The 22,845-nt window shown below is 56.1% G+C and overlaps 1 protein-coding gene across 1 annotated transcript in view; it reads left to right on the plus strand.

The window, feature by feature from the left end:
- The window catches only part of JPH3 (junctophilin 3), a 76,653-nt gene that overhangs the window by 23,637 nt on the left and 30,171 nt on the right, over positions 1-22,845 (plus strand). The window contains exon 2 of the mRNA XM_019980308.2: positions 7,754-8,531. Coding sequence (XP_019835867.2) covers positions 7,754-8,531 — 778 coding nt within the window. The remainder of the gene's footprint in view (positions 1-7,753; positions 8,532-22,845) is intronic.

Below are 22,845 nucleotides of genomic sequence, written 5' to 3' on the forward strand. Positions count from 1 at the left end.
GGGCGAGCAATGCACTGATTCTGTATACACTCAAGTACTTCTCCTGTGCAGCATAAGTTAGTAACTGCCTCATTTTTCAAATGTATGAAGTGAAAGTCACTCAGTTGTGTCCAATTCTTTGCAGCCCCATCGACTGTAGCCCGCCAGGCTCCTCTGTCCTTGGAATTCTCCGGGCAAGAATATTGGAGTGGGTAGCCATTCCCTTCTCCAGCAGATCTTCCCAACCCAGGGATTGAACCCAGGTCTCCCACACTGCAGGTAGATTCTTTACCACCTAAGCCACCAGGGAAACTCAAGAATACTGGAATGGGTAGCCTATCCCTTTTCCAAAGGATCTTCCTGACCCAGGAATCGAAACGGGGTCTGCTGCCTTACAGACAGATTCTTTACCAGCTGAGCTACTAGGGAAGTCCTGATTCCCCCGTCAGGGAATCAAACCCCTGTCTCCCACATGACAGGCAGGAATACTCACCACTATGCTGGTCATTTCTTTCCCCACCTTCCAAATGCTCAATAAAATACTACTCCATACAGCTTTTTGTCTGAACAAATCCACCAAATTCTCTACATATATACAGTATACACACATTTCATTTTGTATATTTTCTTTCATTGCTTGCTATAAGTTATGTACAGTTGACCCTTGGACAGTGTCAGGATGAGGAGCTCCGCCCCTCCATGAATTTGAAAATCTATGTATAATTGATAGTCAACCTCAGTGTATGTAGTTCTACAGTATATGCAGTTCTGCATCTGGGAATTCGACCACTGTAGGCTTTACCATTGGGAAAAAATCAGTATAACTGGACTCTCAAACCCATGGTATTTTTGTGCGCATATGTAAAACCGCTTCCCCTCATGTTTGTTGGATCCCCCGTGCCCTCCCTCTTCTGTGGTTTGCTTCCTCGTTTTGGTGGAGTACATCGTGCAGTAGCTTCCTAAGAAAGGATGCATGGAAGATAGTTGTGGCTTGATTACTTGATCGATTGGCTGTATATGTAGTTTTAGATTGAAAGTCATTTTTGTTCCGAGTTTAAGTGGGAGAAATTCCCCACCAACGTCTCGGTCTCGGTGTTGCCACAGAAAGGTCTCATGCCATGCTCTCAGCCCTTTGTGTGAAGTCTCTTTTTCTTCTCTGGAAGCGCTTGGGGTCTTCCTTTGCCCACCGAGGTTCTGAAGTTTCACTGGGCTTGGCCTGTGTCTCTCTCCTTGGTCGTGCAGGGTGTCTTGAGCCCTTTCAGCCTGGACTCTCACATCCTTCAATTCTGGGACACTTTCCCATTTTACATATTTGGTAATTTTCCTTCCTTGCTTTCTGGAACTCCTAGTATATAGATTTGAAGCCATCTACATGACTCATGGATGGCTCTAAATTTCTTCTATCTCTCACTACTTTGCCTACTTCTTTTTGTTCTAGTTTCTGAAAGATTTCCTTGACTTTATCATCCAACTCACATCAAAATTTTTATTTTGGCCATTACACTTTTAATTTCCAGGAACTCTTTTTCTCTGATTTCCTTTTCCTTTTTTTAAAAATTGCATTTGATTCTCATTTTGAAGGTGTAGCATCTTATCTCTATGAGGATTTCCTATTTGGTGTCCACACCCTGCATTTCCCATGATTCCCTCCAGTTTTCCCCTAGGTGGGGCTCTTTCTTGCCCCCTCACCGTCAGGTGCCATGGGTGAGCATCCTTCCAGGATGGGGCCCTGGCCTGAGCACCCCCACCGCCCCCCGTCTGCTGTGGGCTCCATGCCCTTCCCAGGAAGAACAGTCCCCGTCCTGCCCAGGGCTTGCTCTTGGAGGACACAGCATCTGGCTGGACTGACCTGTCTTGTCCCCAGACTGGTCCCTGAAAGTATCACAACATTAACAGTTGAACACGTTGTGTCTGTGATGAACGTGTTGGAAGAACTTCAGTGGATGAGGCTGGGGAGGGGTAAGAAAATACAAGTGTGTGAGAGACGCGAGGGCTCTGGGGAGACCTGAATAAGTCAGCAAGAGCAGACTGTGCACAGTACCCGAGAGGCTGGCAGCGGGGGTGAGGCCTGGATCTCCGCTGGCTGAGGGCCGTGGGGCAGAGCCAGCTTTTGAATTTGGACCTGGTGGTGTTCAGAACCAGACGGCGCCAGTGTCCATGGTGTGCCCAGAGCAACGGTCACAGTGGCGCTCGAGTGGGTCCCTGGGCACAGTGTTGGCCTTCCCGGAAGGCTTGTCAGGAACGCAGGGGCTGTGGCCAGGAGCTCGGGGGATGTTGGACAGCCCCGCAAGCCTGAGACCCGCTGGTGTTCACACCCTATTGGCTTTTCTCTGCAGGCCTGGGTCACTCCAGTTGGCATCTCCCAGGCCGCGTTTGGGAGGTTTGTTTCCTTACCTGAGGTCCACTGAGATCTGGTTCTGAGTTCTGGGTGACGGGGGTCATCCCTTATCTTCATTGCAATGTGCAGAGTCCCTGAGTGGGTCGCCTGTGTGCCACCCTACCCACCCTGAGGTTACCTGCCCCCCCACCCCCAGCTGCCCCCTGGATGATTCATCTTCATCTGGGTGTCTCCCTGTGAGGGGCAGACACAGGGCTTGCAGGGCCCCGGGTCAAGGTACAGAGTGCAAACAGGAAGTTGCCCCTGCCCTGGGGTCTGCGCCACCCAGACTGACCCTGCAGCATCGCAAGGGTGCCCATGCAGGGCCACAAGCGGTCTTCTGTCTGCACTGGGCTGGCTTCTGTCTCTCCACATGCAGGCTGCTTGGCATATAAAACAAAACGGCGGACTTAGTCTTTTTCAAGAACCGACCACATTCAGTGAAACAGCCATGGAGAACCAGGGGTTTGATTTCAACCCGTCCTCTACTGGCCCCAAACAAGAAAGGGAGATGGGAGGAGAAGAAAGGACCTGGCCCTGCGGGGGCCAGCCCAGAGCCCCAGCTTTGGGAGAAGCTGGCTCCTGGCTGAAGGCCTGTCTTCTTTCTCCTGATCTGGACCAGCCTCGAAACTGGGCCCAGCTATCCCAGCAGGTCACAGCAGAGCTGATCAAGAGCGTAATATCGAAATTCATTTTTCTTACTGACATCAGGTGTAAATTCGGAAATGTGTTCCGACTGGGAACGAAAGTGCAAATACAATAAAGCTGCATGCCCTGAGCACGGAAGGCTCAGCTGCCCGCATCACACCGTGTGCAGGAGGCCACACCCAGGGCTCCATGTGTCTAGAGGATGCTCATGGTTGTCACCCCCATGTCACAGGTGAATTAGGAGATCTGAGAGGTGGAGTGAGGTCCCCGGGTCTGGGGTAAGTGGAAAGCCCCAGCTCTGAACTCGGGGCTCCTGACTCCTGGTGCCCACGCCCCAGGCTCCAGCACCGCTGGGCAGGCTGGCCCAGCAGGGCCCCAGCAACCACAGGCATTTGTTTCAAAGCCCCGAGGCCCTCATTCTGCTTAAATCACCTAGAATGTGACCAGTTCATCTTCTGTCTTGATGTTTCTCACTGTGCATGCAAAGTTGTTTCAGTCGTGTCTAACTCTTTGCGACCCTGTGGACGGTAGCCCGCCAGGCTCCTCTGTCCATGGGATTCTGTAGGCCCGAATACTGGAGTGGGTTGCCATGTCCTCCTGTCGGGGATTTTCCCGATCCAGGGATCGAACCAGCGTCTCTTACGTCTCCTGCATTGGCAGGAGGGTTTTCTACCCCTAGCACCACCTCGGAAGCCTGTTTCTCTGCTTCTGCTCATTTTTCTGCTACCAGCTATTACCATGTATCTAATTCCAGACTGTCTTCATCACCCCAAAAGGAACCCTGACCCTGATAGCCATCACTCTCGTTCTCCCTCCCCCAGCCCCTGGCGACCACCAACCTGCTATCTCCCTGGACTGTCCGTTGAGGCTGTGTATTTTAAAGCGGAGGCTGGCTGTGCGGAGCCTTCTCTTTAGCATTTGCTCCTGTCTGGGCACACCCTCTGGACACATCTCTGACCCTCTCCAGCCTCAGCTCACCTGTCCAGGGACCCCTGGAATCATGGAATTCAGGCATAGTATGCCGAGCAGCTTTTTCGCTGATGTGAAAACAGACTCACCTCTGCAGAGCTGCGTGGCTTGTGGAAAGCCAGGGCAGCAGGACTCAGGAGCTCAGAGTGGGAGGGAGGCTCGAATCCCTACCTGGGACCCTTGCTTTGCCTGCGCCGATGCTCAGAGCAAGCTGCAGCTTGCCTTTGCCTCCGTGTATGCGATGGACTCCGCGTCCACGTCTGGAAGGTGGAACCACGCCCTCCAGCCTGTGGGGACGTCGTTCAGACTCCAAGATAGACACAGGGAGGCCCACTCCCCGACGCCTCCCTGTTATTACCCTTTTATCTGAGGGAGGGAGTGTGGGCAATCATTTTCTCAGGGATGGAAGTGGCCCGCACCTCACAGGATGCCAGGTGTGGCTTCCAGCCTGGTGCCCTCTGGACGAGGGTAGGCAGGACCTCACTGCGTGCAGAGCCCTGGCAGGGGGAGGATGCGAACCCTGGGGTTGAATCCTGTCCCTCTTTGAGCCTCAGTTTCCTCACCTGCCAGGTAAAGTGCTGTTTATCCCTGAGGTTTTCTTCCTTAACCAACTTTTCTTTCATTTTGTAAACTTTTTGTTTTATATTGGAGTATAGTTGATTTACAGTCTTGTGACAGGTTCAAGTGTACAGCAAAGGGATTCAGTTTTACGTATCCCTAAGGTTTTAATGACGGTGATGAACAATAGTTGCTGATTACTGAGCGTTAACAACCTTTCCACACTTTACGTGGATTACCGCATTTAATCGCACAGCCATCTTCCCTGTTTTACAGGTGAGGAAACTGAGGCATGGGAACTTAAAGCAGACATTCCCAAGGTCACAGATGCAGAAAGAATGGAGCTGGGAACTCGATCCCGTGTCTGTCCCCCTCCTAATTCCTCCCTCTACCCCCATACCCACCTCCTCCACAAGGCTGGGTGTGCAGCCCCCATGTGTCCTCAGCTATATGTTCAGCCTGCCTTGAGGGGGTGCAGGGGTGTTGGTGGGGAGGTGGGCTGAGTCTCTTCATGCAAGGGCATCCTCAGCTTTGTGGAGGGCTGCCAGAGAAACCTGGGGTGACATCTTGGGAGACCCCAGCGGGGGCGACTGGATTCAGCAAATAAACACGTGGGACATTTAGTTAACCCTGAATTTCAGGTCATCAGTCTGATCATTTCTGGCCTAAGTATGTCCCATGTAACATTCCCTAAAAATTATTTGTCCATGTGGAATTCAGATTTAACTCGGGGCCCTGTGTTTTATCTGTCCCCAACCCACAAGTGGAAGTGGCAGGAAGCTGGGAGTGAGAGATCCCTGCAACAGCTGCTGGCTCCCAGCTTGAACTGGCCACAGGAAGGCTGCTGTCTGGTGGAAGGGTCTGGCCTTAAAGGGCCAGCTTCACACAGCCACCCACCCAGGAGGGGAGGAGCCATCCAGGACCGAGAGGCTAGTCCAGCGTCCCTCTCACAACCCAGGGTGCGAGTCCTGGCTCTCTGCCCCAGCATGGGCAGCTGTGGCCCGAGGCAGGAAAAGCTGTTGATATTGGGGGGGTGGGAGGATGGAAGAAAGGATGGAGAGCCCCGCCCTGCTGTGTGTGGAGTGTCATTTAATTTGCATAACTACCTAATGCAGGAGAAATGGAGACTCGTCCTGTTAAGAGTCACACAGCCAATAAGCAGAGCAAGAATATGAGCCCAGTGCTGTGATGTTTTAGCTTGATTGTGGTAAGATATATAGATAACATAAAACTCGCCACTTGAACCATTTCTAAGTGCACAGTTCAGTGGCGTCAGTCACTCTTACAGCGTCACACAGCCATCACCTCTGTCTGCTTTCAGGACTACCGTCCCCCCAAACAGTAACTCTGTACCCAATAAGCAATAATTGCCCATTCCCTGCCCCAGCCCCGGCCCCACCATCTACTTTCAGGCTGTCTGGTTTGACTCCTGGATATCTCCTGTGAGAGGAATCAAATAGCGAGTGTCCCTTGTGACATGTTTATTTCACCGAACATGGTATCCTCAGGGTTCATCCATGTTGTAGCAAATGGCAGGATGGCCTTCCTCTTGAAGGCTGCATGAACAATGTTTCATTGTTGAATGGACCACATCTTCTCTGGCTTTAGTGAGTAATGCTGCTGGGCTCGTGCAGGTACGAGTGAGTCTCCACTTTGGATTCTTTTTTTTTTTTTTTTTTAAACTTTACAAATTGTATTAGTTTTGCCAAATATCAAAATGAATCCGCCACAGGTATACATGTGTTCCCCATCCTGAACCCTCCTCCCTCCTCCCTCCCCATACCATCCCTCTGGGTCGTCCCAGTGCACTAGCCCCAAGCATCTAGTATCGTGCATCGAACCTGGACTGGCGACTCGTTTCATACATGATATTTTACATGTTTCAATGCCATTCTTCCAAATCTTCCCACCCTCTCCCTCTCCCACAGAGTCCATAAGACTGTTCTATCACTTTGGATTCTTTTGGAGACATCAGGTCTGCCAGTTCTCATGGCCTTCAGGTGTGGTGGTCTTCCCAACTCTTCTTGGATGCCTCCAGCAATGGAGAACTCACTACCTTCCAAGACTGTCTCGTCAGTACTCAGTCTGTAGTACACAGCCTGGCTCTGTGTCCTTATATCTGTCACTCATGGGCCCCACGAGGCCAGTGTGGAGCCACTCACCTAGGGTGTGCTTCTTTGTCTCTCCCACACCCTTGTGCCCATGTGCCTGAGGAGCTCTGCGGTTCACTCCTGACGGCATCGGACTCTTACTCCTCTCTCCCTCACCCCAAGCCCTAAGGGAGCAGAATTCAGCTTCGAGAAACAGGAGGGAAGGGTCTTTAAAAATGACCACCTGTGAGTAACATGGAAAATTACTTTACCATATGTAAAATAGATAGCCAACGGAGAAATAGCTGTAAGGCTCAGGAAATTCAAACGGGGCTCTGTATCAACCTAGAAGGGTAAGATGGGGAGGGAGATGAGAAGGAGGATCAAAAGAAAGGGGACATATGTATACCTATGGGTGATTCATGTTGAGTTTTGACAGAAAACACCAAAATTCTGTAAAGGAATTCAGTTCAGTTCAGTTCAGTCGCTCAGTCGTGTCCGACTCTTTGTGACCCCATGAATTGCAGCACGCCAGGCCTCCCTGTGCATCACCAACTCCCAGAGTTCACCCAGACTCACATCCATCGAGTTGGTGGTGCCATCCAGCCATTTCATCCTCTGTCGTCCCCTTCTCCTCCTGCTCCCAATCCCTCCCAGCATCACAGTCTTTTCCAATGAGTCAACTCTTCACGTGAGGTGGCCAAAGTACTGGAGTTTCAGCCTCAGCATCAGTTCTTGCAAAGAAATCCCAGGGCTGGTCTCCTTCAGAATGGACTGGTTGGATCTCCTTGCAGTCCAAGGGACTCTCAAGAGTCTTCTCCAACACCACAGTTCAAAAGCATCAATTCTTCGGCGCTCAGCTTTCTTCACAGTCCAACTCTCACATCCATAGCAATTATCCTTTAATAAAAAATAAACACATTTTAAAAATAAATTAAAAAAAAAGAATGGTATACTTTAGACAGCACTCAAAAAAATGACCACCCCTGATAGAAATCGTCACACCACCTGGGGGCTGACAGTCTGACTGCCTCGATGTAAACCTGGCCGAGTTGCCCCAGGACGGGGTGAACCGTGGCGGCCGTGTCACCCCTCCCGCCCGCAAGCCTCACCCTCTCGTTTGTCTCCGCAGGGACCTACCAGGGCCAGTGGGTCGGCGGCATGCGCCAGGGCTACGGCGTGCGGCAGAGTGTCCCCTACGGCATGGCGGCGGTCATCCGCTCGCCCCTGAGGACCTCCATCAACTCCCTGCGCAGCGAGCACACCAATGGCGCAGCGCTCCACCCCGACGCCTCCCCTGCCGTGGCCGGCAGCCCGGCCGTGTCCCGCGGAGGCTTCGTGCTGGTGGCGCACAGCGACTCTGAGATCCTCAAGAGCAAGAAGAAGGGGCTGTTCCGGCGCTCGCTGCTGAGCGGGCTGAAGCTGCGCAAGTCGGAGTCCAAGAGCAGCCTGGCCAGCCAGCGCAGCAAGCAGAGCTCCTTCCGCAGCGAGGCCGGCATGAGCTCGGTCAGCTCCACGGCCAGCGACATCCACTCCACCATCAGCCTGGGCGAGGGCGAGGCCGAGCTGTCGGCCATCGAGGACGACATCGACGCCACCACCACCGAGACGTACGTGGGCGAGTGGAAGAGCGACAAGCGCTCGGGCTTCGGCGTGAGCCAGCGCTCGGACGGGCTCAAGTACGAGGGCGAGTGGGCGGGCAACCGGCGGCATGGCTACGGCTGCATGACCTTCCCCGACGGCACGAAGGAGGAGGGCAAGTACAAGCAGAACATCCTCGTGAGCGGCAAGCGCAAGAACCTCATCCCGCTGCGCGCCAGCAAGATCCGCGAGAAGGTGGACCGGGCCGTGGAGGCGGCCGAGCGGGCGGCCACCATAGCCAAGCAGAAGGCGGAGATCGCGGCCTCCAGGTAGGCGGGTGAGGGGCGACGTGATGGGGGGTGGGGCACAGGGCGGTTCTGGGTCGCTGGACCTGGTCTGGTTGGTTGTGCTGCCTGGTTCGATGCCTACGTGTGTGTTTCTCAAACTATGCCCTGTGGAACCCTGGGGTTCCTCAGAGGTGGTGCGAGGAGATGGTTGATCTGAGGAGGCCCTGGGTCTTACAACCTCCCCTCAAATGGAGCAAACCTCCCTTCCCCTCTCTTCCTTGTTTTATATGCTGGTGTTTGATGGAGAACAATGTTGGCCATTCTCTTAGGATGCATAGCACAGCTGCTGGCTGAGAGGAAGGTGTGTGCCTCCACGGCCTCATTCCCAGGTGGGCATGGAGTGCTGGGTGCTGCAGGGATGTGGGAGGCTGGGGGTAGCTGTCCCGGCCACCCCAGCCTGAGGCAGATTCTCCACAGGCCCTGGAGATGGCACCAAGTGAACAGGGCTGGGCTGTGGGCGCTCGCCCAGGAGTCACTCACAACTTGGTGCTGTCGGCCATCAGCTGTTCATGGGACACGGGGCTCACTGTGTGGGTTCAGCAGCCTCCAGACCCTAAGCAGGGTCCAGAGTTGACTGTAGGCGGGCGCTGTGTTGGCTACTGAGGTGGCTTTGTATTGGTGCAAGGGTGAGAACTTCAGAACTGGTAGAAGGGGTCCCTGGGTCCTCCCGGGAAGTGCAGATGAAAGTGTGTGAGCCTGGCTCTGCCCCGCACTGCTGTGGGAGGCCGTGGACAGCAGGAACTGCCAGCCCCAGGTTGAAGGGAGCCACCCAGTTGAAAACCAGGGCCCCCAGGTGGCCACGCTCCTGGATTCTCAGGAAACCATTCCCGACTTGAGTGTGTCGAGAGCTTCCTGCCATCTGTGTACTTTCCTGGGTCAGGGTAGGGCCCTGGGGTCAGCCCCGAGGGTCATGGGGCCTGGGACAGGAGTCTGGGGCCCTTTAGATGCCTCAGGCTGCCCAGACAGGAGGTGTCCAGGAGGATAGACACTGAGTCTTTCTGGATGATTCTGAATTCCCGGCCAGGGCAGGCCTGGGATTATTCCAGGGAGACACCCAGCTCAGTTACGGCTCAGGCCTTCCCAACCTCATTGCTAATAAAACTTTAGCCCATTTGGTTCTGGTTTTCAGCGACCTTCCATCCATATTGGAAGAACAAAAAAAGGTGGCTCTGGTTTGTTGGCAGGATATCTGCCACTCACATCCAAGGTCTTAGAGGGGAACAAAACCCATTCCAAGAAGCCAAGGGGAAAAAGGAATTACTGCCTGAATGTCGGGGTCCAGCCCTGCTCTGTTCACCCCTGCCAGTTCCCCCAGAAGTGTTCAACGATAAATAGGAGCAGCGTTTATCAGTGCTCCTCTGGTGTTTTACAATCGAATTTGGTTCCCTAGTTATTTTTTCCTTTATGAATATATAACCCTTGCTCCACATAGAAAAACTGGATGATGGAACATGAAGGCAGGGAGCAGCCTAAGGCGGGTCTCGTGCATCACCCAGAGACCCTGCTGGCGTTGGGCATTTTTCTTTCCTTCCAATAGTTCATCTATTTTTTACCTTTTGTGTTTGTTTGTCTTGTTGACCTTAGTGGATACGAGGCACTCTACAGGGCAGGGGGTCAGTGTCGTCAGAGATTTAGGGGCTTGTGAGGCAGAAGCACAAAGGTTTCATGGACAGCATTCCCCGGAATTGGCTATCTTATTTTTGCTAATATTTATTTATCCGCTGCGCCGGGTCTTGGCGGTAGTAACGGGATCTTCAGTCTTTGTTGCGGCTGCAGGATCTTTAGTTGTGGTGCGCGAACTCTTAGTTGTGGCCTATGTGGGCTCTAGTTCCCTGACCAGGGATTGAACCGGGCCCCCTGCGTTGGAAGTGTGGCGTCTTAGCCTTTGGACCACCAGGGAAGTTCTGATTTTATTTGAAAGTCTGTCACTCAAGTGAACCTCTTGGGACTGGGGACATGGGATGCGGGGCAGTTTTCTGACATACCCCAGAACCTGGGGCTGCTGGTCTCTAAGAAGGAGTACATGGAGGTGGTGGTGTGGGCGGAGCTCAGAGCCAGCTCCCCGAGGACCCCTACCTGGATCCCCGTGTAGCTGCCTGCCTGCTGCAAAGGCCTGAGGGTGGCTCCGTGTATTGCGTGCTGGCTCGCTGAACGTCCAGCCTGGCCCACCACTGCTGAGCAGCCTGGGGAGGGCGCTCACCCTCTGTGGGCCGGGTCCTTGTGGACAGATGGCATGGAGCAGCATGCAGTGCCCTCGGCAAGTGTGGGGCCTGGCTACCCTCCCAGGTGACCCCTGAACCAGGTCGGCCCCTCCCCTCGTGCCCCGGCCTTGCAGGGAGGTGGGTGTGAATGCACACCCTGACGTGGTCTCAGCCTGGCAACCTCGTAGTGCCCTAGGCCACCGTCAGAGGTGGGAGGGGACAGTGTCCTCGGTCCCCAGACACGGTGAGGACGAGCCTCCATTCCAGGCTGCGGCAGGAGCTGCACTTGCCTGCGTTTTCTCAATGGGCTTAGATTTAAAAAAAAAAGAGAGAAGCCAGAGGCTGCCGTCCTGGAGAGCGAAGCCAGTGGACGCCCCGGAGCCCCGAGGCCCGCCCTCCACCGGAGCGTGAAGGCAGCCGCAGCAGCCGCGTGGGGCCACGGAGTGCCTGGCCCCAGGCGGGCTGTGGTCACTGTCACAGCCAGCAGCCGGCCTGGCGTCAGCAAGCCGTGTCCTCAGGCCTAGGAGGGCGCAGTCGCTGAGCCGAGCCAGCCAGAAACGGTTGTGTGTATGTGCCCTCTCTCCCAGTGCAGGGACCTCCCTGAGGGCGGCTGCCGTGAGGACGGGCACGGGCCTTCCTGGGGAGGGGGGCGGCACGGAGCTTCGGGTCCCAGACGGGGTCCTGCTCCCTCTGTTTCAGGGTGAACCGCACCCACCCTGGTTCTAGGGCCAGGGCCGGGCCACATGGCTGAGATGGGGAGCTCAGGTTCCTCCTGAGCACCGGGTCTGCAGGCTGGTCCCCATCATCGCTACCCGTCATGCAGGCTGGCATCACCAGGGACACACAGGCAGCCCGCCCAGAGATGCCAAGCTCCTCGACAGGGGTGCCACCTGGGCTCCAGAGCCCTGCCCCAGCCCCCTCAGGACGTGTGTAAAATGCAGATGCCCCCCACCCCCAGAGCTTCTGCCTCAGCAGATCCGGGTGGGGCTTGAGAACCTGCATTCCTGGGGAGCCCCTGGCATGCTGGTGCTGGCTGGGCCCCCATGGGGGGAGCAGACATGCCTGCGGCCGAGGTGAGAGGTGGAGGAGCTTCCTGCCCAGTCAGGTAACGTGGAGCCGGGGCTGAGGGAAAGGTGTGCCAGGCCAGTCAGTCTGCAGAGATAGGCGGGCTCAGAGGCCCCGCCGGCCTACGCTGGGGACTTCTCAGCAATGTCTTGTCTGCACAGAAGCTGGTTCTGAACGAATGAATGAAGATGCTCAGCCCCGCCCCTCCTCATCGTCAGGGGCCTGGCCACCTCCTTCGGTTCTGTGACCTGGAATCAAGGCCGTGGCTACCGTGGGGCTGGGCCAGGTTCCCCAGGAGCCACAGCCACATCGTTCATCCCAGGAGGATCACAGGTCCCCTCTTGCTCCTGGGTGCCCGCAGACTCTCCAGGGCGAGAGACGGACCCGCCGCAGTCCAGCGGGGCAGCGTCCTCGGCAAAGCCCACAGGGTAGAACTGCAAGTTCCCGCGGGCTTGGTCGTCCCTGGCCCGACCTCCCGGAGACGTGGTCAGTCCTGTGGGGCCTGGTGGGTCAGCTGGCTCCATGGGGGAGGAGAGGTAAATTTCCCCCAAGGTCCTGGATTGTAGGGGTTACACCAGAGCCTGAATCTGATGAATGTAACAGCTCGCTGTCCTCACCCCGAGACCCTGCAGGGGCCAGAGAGGGAGGGGCTGGAGGGTGGAACAGTCACTCCTGTCCCCGCCGCCTCTTCTTGGCCAGGCTGCCCTCTGGCGCTAAACCCGCAGCCTGGAGCATGGGGCCAGCTCTGCTTCCTGGGAGTGACTGCTGTGCTCGGGGTTGAGAGGGGAGGAGGTGTGGGCAGGGCGGCCTCACGGTTCCAGGCTGCAGGGTCCCCACGGGGCAGGGGTGTGGGGGCAGGAGGTGCGCCAAGGCTGCCGGTGGTCGTGGTGGTCGGCAGGGCTATGGCCACAGGCCCGCGTGCTGCCCATCAGCTGATACCTCTGTCTCCTGATGCTTTGCTGAGTGAGCAGTTGTGGGCAGGTGGAGCTAGGAGGGACCTTGACCTGACGTTTAGGTGGAAGATGACAAGTTCCTGGCAGGGGGCAGCCATTCCTCCCTCCTGCACCCGTGGGGGGCTGCACACCACATCCTCGCGCCAGGCCGGCCGGCCCTTCTGAAGGACGGGGGTGGTCCCCGCCAGGGAGGTGGGAAAGCGGGCTCCGAGGGCAGCCTGGCTGAGAGTCAGGCCCCCGTGCCGGCAGGGCGGAGCCAGTCTCAGAGTCAGGCGGTGGCCCAGGCAGGACTAGAACTCACATCTCGGCGCTGCCTGCTGCCCTGCACCTGCTCTCAGCCCCTTCAGACCTGGACCCAGACTGGGGGCTCTGTGAATAGAGGGGTGCTGGCTGCCTTCCGTGAAGTGCTCTCGAAATCCAGCCCTGCCCCTGGACAGGAGGGCTTCACGCGTGAAACCTCGGTGAGGTCTGCTCAGGGACAGGCGCCTACCTCCCCAGTCACCTTTTTATGTCGATCCTGGGCTGGTGTCTGTCTGGGCCCCGGGGATACCTGTTTGCTTTAAGCTTTCTGCTGCGGCTTCTCTCTCTCTTTCTTTTTTTTTGCTGTGCGGGCTTCTCTCTAGTTGCCGTGAGCAGGGGCTGCTCTCTAGTTGCGGTGTGCAGGCTTCTCATTGCGGTGGTTTCTCTTGTTGCAGAGAACAGGTTCTAGGGCGTACGGGCTTCAGGAGTTGTGGCTCCTGGGCTCTAGATCGCAGGCTCAATAGTTGTGGCTCACAGGCTTAGTTGCTCCACGACATGTGTGATCTCCCTGGACCAGGGATCGAACCCATGTCTCCTGCTTCCTCAGGTGGATTCTTTACCACTGAGCCACCAGGGAAGCCCTGCTGTGGCTTCTCTGCTCCTGTCAGTTACGTGTCTTCAGCAGGTCATCCCCAGAGCCCTGGGGGCAGGGGGACAGTGCATGAGCCCCATGTGGGTCAAGACAGGGAGGGCGCATTATCTGCAGGGGAGACTGCCTGGGGCTGTCTCACTGGGGCATCTTTCCATCCTAAAGAAAACAAAATATTTAAGGACCTGAAATCAGAGTGGGGGTTGTGGTTTATTATGGGTTTAAAATATGTTCATATCATTTCTTGTTAAAGTATAATACATCCTTATGAAAATACTAAAGCAATAAGGGGGATGGCTTCGCAGGTGACACTAGTGGTAAAGAATCTGCCTGCCAATGCAAGGGATGAGGGTTCAATCCCAGGGTCGGGACGATCCCCTGGAGAAGGAAATGGCAGCCCACTCCAGTGTTCTTGCTGGGAGAATCCCAGGGACGGAGGAGCCTGGTGGGCTACAGTCCCTGGGGTTGTAAAGAGCTGGACACAGCTGAGTAATGGAGCACTCACACGATAAGGCAGACAGTATTGAGCAGCCGTGTCCCACGTGGGCTCTCCGTCTCCTTAGAGGAAATCACAGTTTTTTCCACATGTGCGCAGATAACCATATCACACCTACAGGATCCTGGGTCACGGTGAAGGAATTGTACTGTCGACTTGTTCTGTAGCTTGGTTCCCTTTTCCCATCACTTATGTCAGAGACCTCTTTCCTTGTCAGGGTTTTGCCCTGGCATCTGCGTCATGATCTGTGTTACGGGTGCACCACCGTCCAGCTGTTACGTGTGTGCTAAGTCTCTTCAGTCGTGTCTGATTCTTTGCCACCCCAGGGACTGTAGCCCACCAGACTCCTCTGTCCATGGGAATCTCCAGGCAAGAATACTGGAGTGGGTTGCCACGCCCTCCCCCAGGGGATCTTCCCAACCCAGGGATCGGCCCCTCATCTCTTATGTCTCCTGCATTGGCAGGCGGTTCTTTACCATTAGCGCCGCCTGGGAAGCCTGGTCCAAGTCTGCATCCCATCCTGCAGTCTTACAAGGCAGCTAAGACTGTTCTTGTCTGCCTGGCTCCGCGGCTGGCACAGGTCTTTCCCACCACGACCCCCTAGAGCAAGTGTGCATGGCTGAGTGACGTGTGCAAGGTGCTGCCTCATTGCCTGGCGCCAGGCTCCATCACCTTACCTTGGCTGGGAGGGAGGGCTGCAAGAGGAGGCGGTGGGGCGGCCTTGAGTGACTGCTCTGTCGTTGAGGCGTTTCTCCCTGCAGTCAGCCAGTAACAGCCCCCTGCCCCCGACCAAGAAGCCTACATCCTAACCATCCCTGGAACCTGCAGATGTGTGACCTTCCTTGGGAAAAGGGACTTGGCGGATGTGATTACATTCGGCGCTACTCAGGATTGCCTGGGTGGGTGCCCAGTGTCATCACAAGGGTCTTTGTTGGAGGGAGGCGAGAGGGCAGAGTAAGTGATGTTGCAAGTGGAGGTCAGGAAGACGTGGCCACAAGCCAGGGGGTGCTGGTGCCTCCAGACGCTGGAAGAGGGGAGGAGATGGATCTCCCTGGAGCCTCCATCGGGAACCAGCCCCAGTTCAGCCTGTAAGACAGATTCGTTCTGGACTTCTGACTTCTGGAACCGTAGAATAATAAATGTGTGCTGTTCTGGGTTGCTGCAGCTCCGTAGGGAGCCCATGAGCCCCCAGCTCTGGCACTGGGTGGGCTGTGTCACCTGGTGTCCCCCTTCTAGAGGGGGCAGGCCCGGCCCCTTCCCGCCCCCGGCAGGAGACCTGCTCTGCAGCCGTGCTTCCAGGCCCTGCGGAGATGGACTCTCGGTGAGGAGTACGTGCGGCTTCCTGCCTCCGGGGGAGGGCCGGCCACACGCCAGGAGAGGCCTTCTGGTGGGCGACAGCCATCTGTTCCGGCTCTGGCCTCCCAACATTAAAAAAAAAAGGAAGGAGAAGAAGAGGCTGGGGAGTGGGGTGCCAGGTCCTGGAAATGCCCGGGTCAGGGGTCAGCCTGAGGGCTCCTGGGGGTGCAAGGCCACGGAGCCCCCAGACCTGGCTCCACCCCAGAGACCCAGGAGCACTTGGCCTTGGGCCTGCGTGTCGCGTCTGTGAGCCGCTTCCCGGGGCTGGAGGGTGTCGGCTTGGGGTGCCAGCCTGTGCCCACACCTCTGTCACCTCCGGTCCTTGCGCGTGGGGTCGGGGATTCAGGCTGTCAGATGGGATTAGGATCGCTGCCCACTTTGCTCTGGGCCACTTGTCAGACAGACGCGCGGAGCTCTGACTCACCCACGGGCAGCTTTCCCACCTGGCATCAGAAGGCGCCTGGGGTGACCTGGGCCCTGTGTTGGCCGTGTCCAGGAGAGCCCTGGCCCAGGGTTCTGGGCTGGGGGGCTGTTGAACTCGCCCCTTCACAGAGAAGCTGTGGCCTTTTCCACGGCCTGGAGGACGGGCCTCCCTCGTGGCCTTGGTGACCTGTCCCCAGACTTGGTGGCGCAGGGATTTTTCATCCTAATCTAAACCCAAGCCCTCCTGTTACTGCCCGAGCCTGTTTCTTTCCCGTCGTTGAGGGAAATAGTAAACTGATCTGCTGTTAGTAGGTCTGTGGCCTCAGGCAAGGGACAGAAACTCCCTGGGTCTCCAATTTCAACCCTCTGAAATGGGTTGAAGAGGTGATGTGCCCAGTGGGGTCTTTGTGAAGAGTGACATGTCACCGGGAAAGACAGGACCGCAGCTGCCTTCCCTGTGAAGTGTTAGAGCAGGCAAGAGGGGTGAGGGGGTGTAGAGGAGACTCCCCTGCCCTTGACCCCTTTACCCCTGGGCAGCCACGGAGCCTCAGTCTCCCCACCCGAGTGCCTACCTCCCTAGATGTGGAAACGACCATATCCACACTCGTCAGATCCGAGTTTAATTTGAGTTTAAACTGAGGAGTTTCATCAAACCAAAGTTCGCTTCAGTGCAGCCTGGAACAGCCAGGCATGTGTGTAGATTGCATGTTTGTTCCTCACCCCCAGGCCCTTGGCCCTGTGACTGTGGTCCGCCCCCTGGAGGCTCGGCCACGGGCTTTGCCTGGTCCGAGGGACCAGCCTGGAGTGATGGAGGGCCCCGTCCCAGGCTGAGGCCCTGGGAAGCTCTCTGTGTTTCTGCTCACTCTCCTTGTACTTCTGCCGTCGCCGTGACAACACGCCCTGGGAGCCCCCATCCCTGGGGGTGGGGGAGAGGGACACTTGGGGACACCTGGATGCATAAGCAAGAATAATGATTATTTTAAATCACCTCCTTTTGGGGATGGGGGATTGTTGAAAAGCGTTGTTTGGCATCACTGACTGCTACGGCCCTCGTGGGTGATCCTGGATAAAAGGATCACTGTGCTTATTGCACACAGTGTGGGTCCGGCCACGCTAGACCATTAGTCCTCTGGGGGAACATTCCTGATCCTTTGTGTGAGTGTCCTGGGGCTGCCATATCAAAGTGCCACAAATGGGGTGGGCTTAAACAACGGGAATGTTCTCTCACAGTCCTGGAGCCAGAAGCCCACCATCAGGCTGTGGGCAGCATTACCGTCTCTCTGGATTCTCTAGTGGGTGGGGGAGCAGTCCTTCCTGTCTCTGCCAGTTCCTGGGTGTCCAGGCATCCTTGTGGGGTGGCCACATCCGTCCAACCTCTGCTGGTGTCTGTCCTTCCTTCTTATGAGGACATGTCATTGGACTTAGGGCCGCCACCATCCAGTGTCACCTTATTACATCTGCAAAGACCCTGTTCCAAAGAAGGCCCCACTCTGAGATCCCCAGTGGATGTGAGCTTGGGGTCTGCACTCTGCACGGCTGCTGCACGGCCACGGCTCCTGCAGATGTGAATGCCTTCTTCCACTGCCTCACTTTAACTCCTGTGATCACAGCTCCTGCCTCGGAGTTAGGCTGGCCTCCGGAGGGCTTGGAACAAAACTTACTACTCTCTTGGGGAGCTCCCTGCTTCCCTACAAAGTGTCTTTGGGTCTCAGGGTCTTATGTGCTCTGGGTCTTCGTGTCCCAAGCTCTGAGGGGCCACTTTAGCTTTCCCGTGCTTTTTCTAACCTTGAATATCTTCCATAAGAAGCTGCCTTATCCTCATTTAAGGGGTGTGTGTTTGAGGGGTGCAGCTTGCAGATGGCTTGGGGAGATAGAAGGGGTTTCCTCGGTCACTGCTTGCTGACCACCCTGTTCTCACAATGCCCAGCCTCTGCTCCAATATGAGCTTCAGGCTTTGTCTGCCAACAGCACCCCCACCTACCCCCGCTGCCACCCCAGACTCTGCCCCAGGCTCCCCTCTGCCTCTCGAAAGATCCACTTATAGGCTCTGCCAGGGCGGAGGGGTCATCTTCTCCCAGCCTGTCTGGTATCCGGAGGTGTCATAAACCGTGTGAGCACTGAAGTTACAGATTTGGAAATTCCCTGGTGGTCCAGTGGTTAAGACCTCATGCTTCCGTTGCAGGGAGACCCAGATTTGATCCCTGCTTGGGGAACTAAGATCCCACATGCTGCATGACACAGGCCAAACAAGTTATGGATTCAGCCTTAACCAGCGACAAGGCAGGAAGGAGAAACAGAAGCTGGGAAGAACAGAACATCCGGTGTGTAAGCGCCTCTGAACTTACTGGTGTCTGCTGTTTAAAGACCTATATATTCTGCGCAGTAGAGCCGCTCAGTGTATATACTTTGGGGGATCTTGAAGAGTCATTGTGACCACTTGAAGTTTTCTCTAAACCTAAAGTCTTGTAGAATGTGACTTGGTTCCATTAATCAGGACTCTGTTGCAAGCAGTAGCATCATCATTCAAAGTAGCTCAGGCAGAGAGGCCCTGTGTTGGCTCCCAGTCTCTGGGTTGGCTTCAGGCACAGCTGGATCCAGGGATTCCGATAATGTCAGGGCTCTGTCATTCTCTCCCTTTCTTGGTTCTGCTTTCCTCTGTGTGTTGATTCCACTCTCCAGCAGGTTCTCTGCATGCGGTGGGAAAGGCCACCAGGTCTGCATTCACATACTCCTTAGAGTTCTCGGTCCTGGCGGGGAGGCGAGATGGTTTTCTCCTGGGCCCGTATAGTTATGGTCTGGAAAGGCTCAGCTTGGCTTTGCAGGAGTCACCTGCCTGCTAATTGCCCTTGATGATGGAATTTGCTGATTGGCCACACTGGGTCATGTGCCCACCTGAGATGTGAGGGGTGTGGTCAGAGGATGGACATCCTGACACCCCATCAGGAGTGCAGTGGAGGAGGGAAGGTCCCTGATGAGGGGCACTGGGCAAGCAAACCTCTGTCCAGCTCCAGAAGGGAGCACTCTCAGATCATGTTCTCCCGTCCATGTGGAAGGTTAGAGGTGCCTCAGCCGCGCTTCTTCCCATGAAGACACATTCACATACCATCAGGTCACTCTTTAAAGGGCACGACTCAGTGGTCTCTAGAGTGTTCAGAGTGGTGCAGCTGTCCTTGCTGCTTTCAGAACATTTCCACCACCCCAAAAGAAACCTGTACCCCTTAGCAGCCTCCCCGAGCCCCTGGCAGCCACAGATCTAATTCTTTCTGTTTGCCTGTTCAGGACAGTATGTGGTGCGGCTTGTCTGGCTTCTTCGTTAAGTGCAGTGTTGTCATGCTGTCAGCGTTCAGCCCCGCTGCAGCCTGTGTCTGAGCTTCATCCCTCTCCACCTGAGTGACAGCCCGCCGTGCGCATGGGTCTTGTGTTGTCGATCCCCTCCCCAGCTGATGAGCAGCTGGGTGGTCTCTGCTTCTGTCTGTTATGAATAGTGCCGCTGTGAGCGTTCGTGTAGGAATCTTCGGGTGGGTGTCCATTTTCCGTTCCCCTGGGTGGGTACCTGGGAGAGGAATTGCTGGGCCGAATGGCGACTCCGGGTTTAACGTTCAGAGGTGCTGCCCCGCTGTTTCCCACAGTCTGCTCCTCTGACTTCCCTGTCAGCACTGGGTCCCGTGTCTCAGCATCCTCCCTGACTTGTTCCCGTGCGTCTCTGATTTTAGCCACCCCCGTGGGTGTGGAGTGAATTTCCTTGCATGGTAGTTTTTTCTTAATATTTATTTTATTTGACTCTGCCAGACCTTAGTTGTGGCATGCAGGATCTTCAGTTGCAGCACGTGGGATCTAGTTCCCTGACCAGGGATTGAACCCTGGCCCCTTGCAATTGGAAGCATGGAGTCTTAGCCACTGGACCACCAGGGAAGTCCCTCCTTGTGGTTTCAATTGACATTTCGAGCATCTTTCCCTGCGCTTCTTGGCCATCTGGGCATCTTCTTGGGAGATCTGTCGGCAGCTTGGGTTTTAGTGAATGTTCGTGTCTCTCCCCTGTGGGCTCTGTGTGTTGGTTGGAGGCACCTGCCCCGGAAAGCAGAGCTGCCCCGTGCTCTAGGGTGGGCCTCCCCGGGGTGGTGCCCGGGAGAGCTCTGGGCTGGGTTTGGCGGGCACCAAGGGAGGGACCTCCTCCCCAGCAGGGCTGTGCAGCTGTCTGCACTGACCTGCCTGACTCGGAGCCCTCGGCCACAGTGCTGTCCTGGGGGAGCAGGAGGGCCCTGCTGGGGACAGAACTGACTCGACTCTAGCTGTCACCAGGGAGACCCAGTCCCTCCAGCCCTGAGGCCCCGGTGAGCTCATCTTCCAGAGGGGTTACTGCAGAGCCCTCCCCGGCTGGGGTCCCTCGGGGAAGAGACTGAAGCTGCCCAGGACCCTGACCCCTCCCCGAACCTCAGCTGCCACTGGGCTTCCAGGACCTTGCCGTGTCAGGAATGCTGGCCGCTCTCCCATCCCACCTTGGCTTCTCTGGCTTCTCTCCCTTGAGCTCCTAGCCCTGCCCTGGGCTTCTGGGCTCGGGGGAGGGACGGTGTAGGCAGTAGAGTTCCAGCTGTGAGTCTCAGGTCTCAGTGCTGCCACCCACCGGTGAGGGGCTGGTGAGAGACTGCGTACATCTCTGCAGTGGATAGACGGGCGCATCTGCAGCCGTAGGGTCAGCAGTCTGTTATGCTCTGTCCCAGTGCTTCCAGGCCTCAGGATAAAGTCCAGATCCCCGGCTGGACGGCTGCCCTTGTGTTCTGGCCCTCTGTCCCACACACCCACCCCAACACCCTCTGGGCAGCCTCTTCTTTGCACACGTTGTTCCCTGTGCTCGGAACGCCTCAGCTCCACCAGCCAACTCCTGTGCACCCCTTAAGACCCAGTTCAGATATACCTTTCCAAACTCATCCCTGATTGAGGCAGGGATCAGCTGCTCCCTTTCTGTGATCCCAAAGCACTTTCTCTTCCCCTCTGTGTTGGCGTCTGTCTGGCGGTGCAGTTTTTGTCTGTTTGTTGGGTTATGAGTTCCCTGAAGTTAGGACTGTTTCCTTCTCAGCACCCAGTAGGTAAAGGAGTGAGAAAGGGAAGGAGGGGGCCTCGCTAATAAAGAGAAACATGTCTGAGTAGTAAGGGTTAGGGGCTGTAGGGTCAGGCCAGCCGTGGTGGGCTCTCACGTGAGCTTTCACTGAGCCTTGGTTTCCCTGTCAGTATGTCAGGTGTGAGAATAGACCCACTCTTGGGGGCAGTTGGGATGGACCGGGAGAATGCTCAGCATGTCCCTGCCTCCAGGAAACCCTCAGGAATTATATTTCCACCTTGGGATCTTCAGGGTGGTGGGAGCTCACAAGAGGCTACCTAAACACTAACTCAGGAATCAGAAGGATTCTCCTGCCAGACTCTGGTCCTCTCGCTGCCCACAGACACTGTCCTTCAGGTTCTGGTCACCAGTCCACCGTCTTCTTGTGGAAGGGTGACCGCACACATGGACTGGTCACCTGGCACCTCCCAACAAGGACTCAAAATAAATCCCTGCCCTGGTTTGGCTCCAGGAAAACATTGTCACTGCAGACAAGCTGCTGTTTGTTGCCAAGCACCCGAAGGGCGTGGCTACGCGGGCTCCCGTGGCCCACTGTGGACAAGGGCCGTGTGCCACCATTTCCCTCGGGGGTCAGGGGGTGGCACTCCGGGGCTAGAAAGAGCCGTGGCTCATGTCTCCAGCCTCGTCATGGCCCTGGTCTTCCTGCTTCAAAGTCTTGCTGGTGTGTATTCGGCAAGAGGTGGGGACCTCCATCAACAACAGCCCCTCCCGCCAACCCCTGTGAGCACAGAATCCTGCACACGAGGTGCAGAGCTGGCCTCTGGCCAGTGGCCACCTTGGCAGTGTTGCCTCTCCTTGCTGAGCTGGTTTCTCTGTCTGTAGGACAGGATCATTTTCTGTTTTGGTTTTGATTTTCATTTCCTCTTTCCCCTCAACAATCATGACTATTCCCAGGAGTGGCAGTTAGACTACTTACTGCCGATCAGCACAGCATCAGCCGGCGTCCCTACCAGTACGTGGAGAACCGAGCACCTGTCTCCATCCGTGCCTCTGCCCGGCCCGCCTCCTGGGGAGTCGGGGTTAAATGAGGCGGGAGGCAAGTGCGCACAGCACAGGGCCCGAGCACACCTGGAATCTCGGCTGCTCCACTGCCGTCACGGCCCCACCACTGCCCGGCCACCCTCTGCAAGCTGACCTGAGTGGGGCCGCCAAAGGCGGGGCCGTGACAGTGGGGCTTGGATGAGTAGGTCTCTCCAGGGTTGCCAGCAACCCCCAAAGTTAACTCGTCAGTGCCCCGACCGTGAACTGGCCTCCCCGAGCTGGTCAGACGAGCAGGATGCCACTGGTCACGCTGAGGCCTCCGTGTCCCATCTTCACTGGCCCTCAGGGCAGCACAGGAGCCTGTGTGCCTGCTTCACAACTGAGGAAACACAGCACCTTCCTCAGCCTAACCCACTCCTGGCATCCTTGTCCTGCTCCGTCCCTGGTGTCTTAGACATGTGACAAAATCTCGCAGACACAGGCCTTACACGAGACGTGGTCTCTCCCAGGTCTGGAGTCTGCAGTGTTTGAGGTCAGGGTGCCTGTGGGGTCGGCTCTGGCCTCTCTCCCTGGGGGCAGGCAGCACCATCTCTGTGTCCTCACGTGGCATGTCCTCTGTGTATACGGAGAGCTCTCTTCCCCTTCTTATAAGGACACCAGTCCTGCTGGATGGGGACCCCACTTTTATGACCTCATTTATCCATAAGGACCTCCTATAAGTGCTCTCACCAAATATAGTCACATTGCAGTGGTAGGGCTTCACATAAAAATTTCAGGGGGCACAAAACTCAGTCCACAGCACCTGGTGTATTAGGA

The sequence above is a fragment of the Bos indicus genome, chromosome 18, assembly GCF_029378745.1.
Source record: "Bos indicus isolate NIAB-ARS_2022 breed Sahiwal x Tharparkar chromosome 18, NIAB-ARS_B.indTharparkar_mat_pri_1.0, whole genome shotgun sequence".
Taxonomy (NCBI): domain Eukaryota; kingdom Metazoa; phylum Chordata; class Mammalia; order Artiodactyla; family Bovidae; genus Bos; species Bos indicus.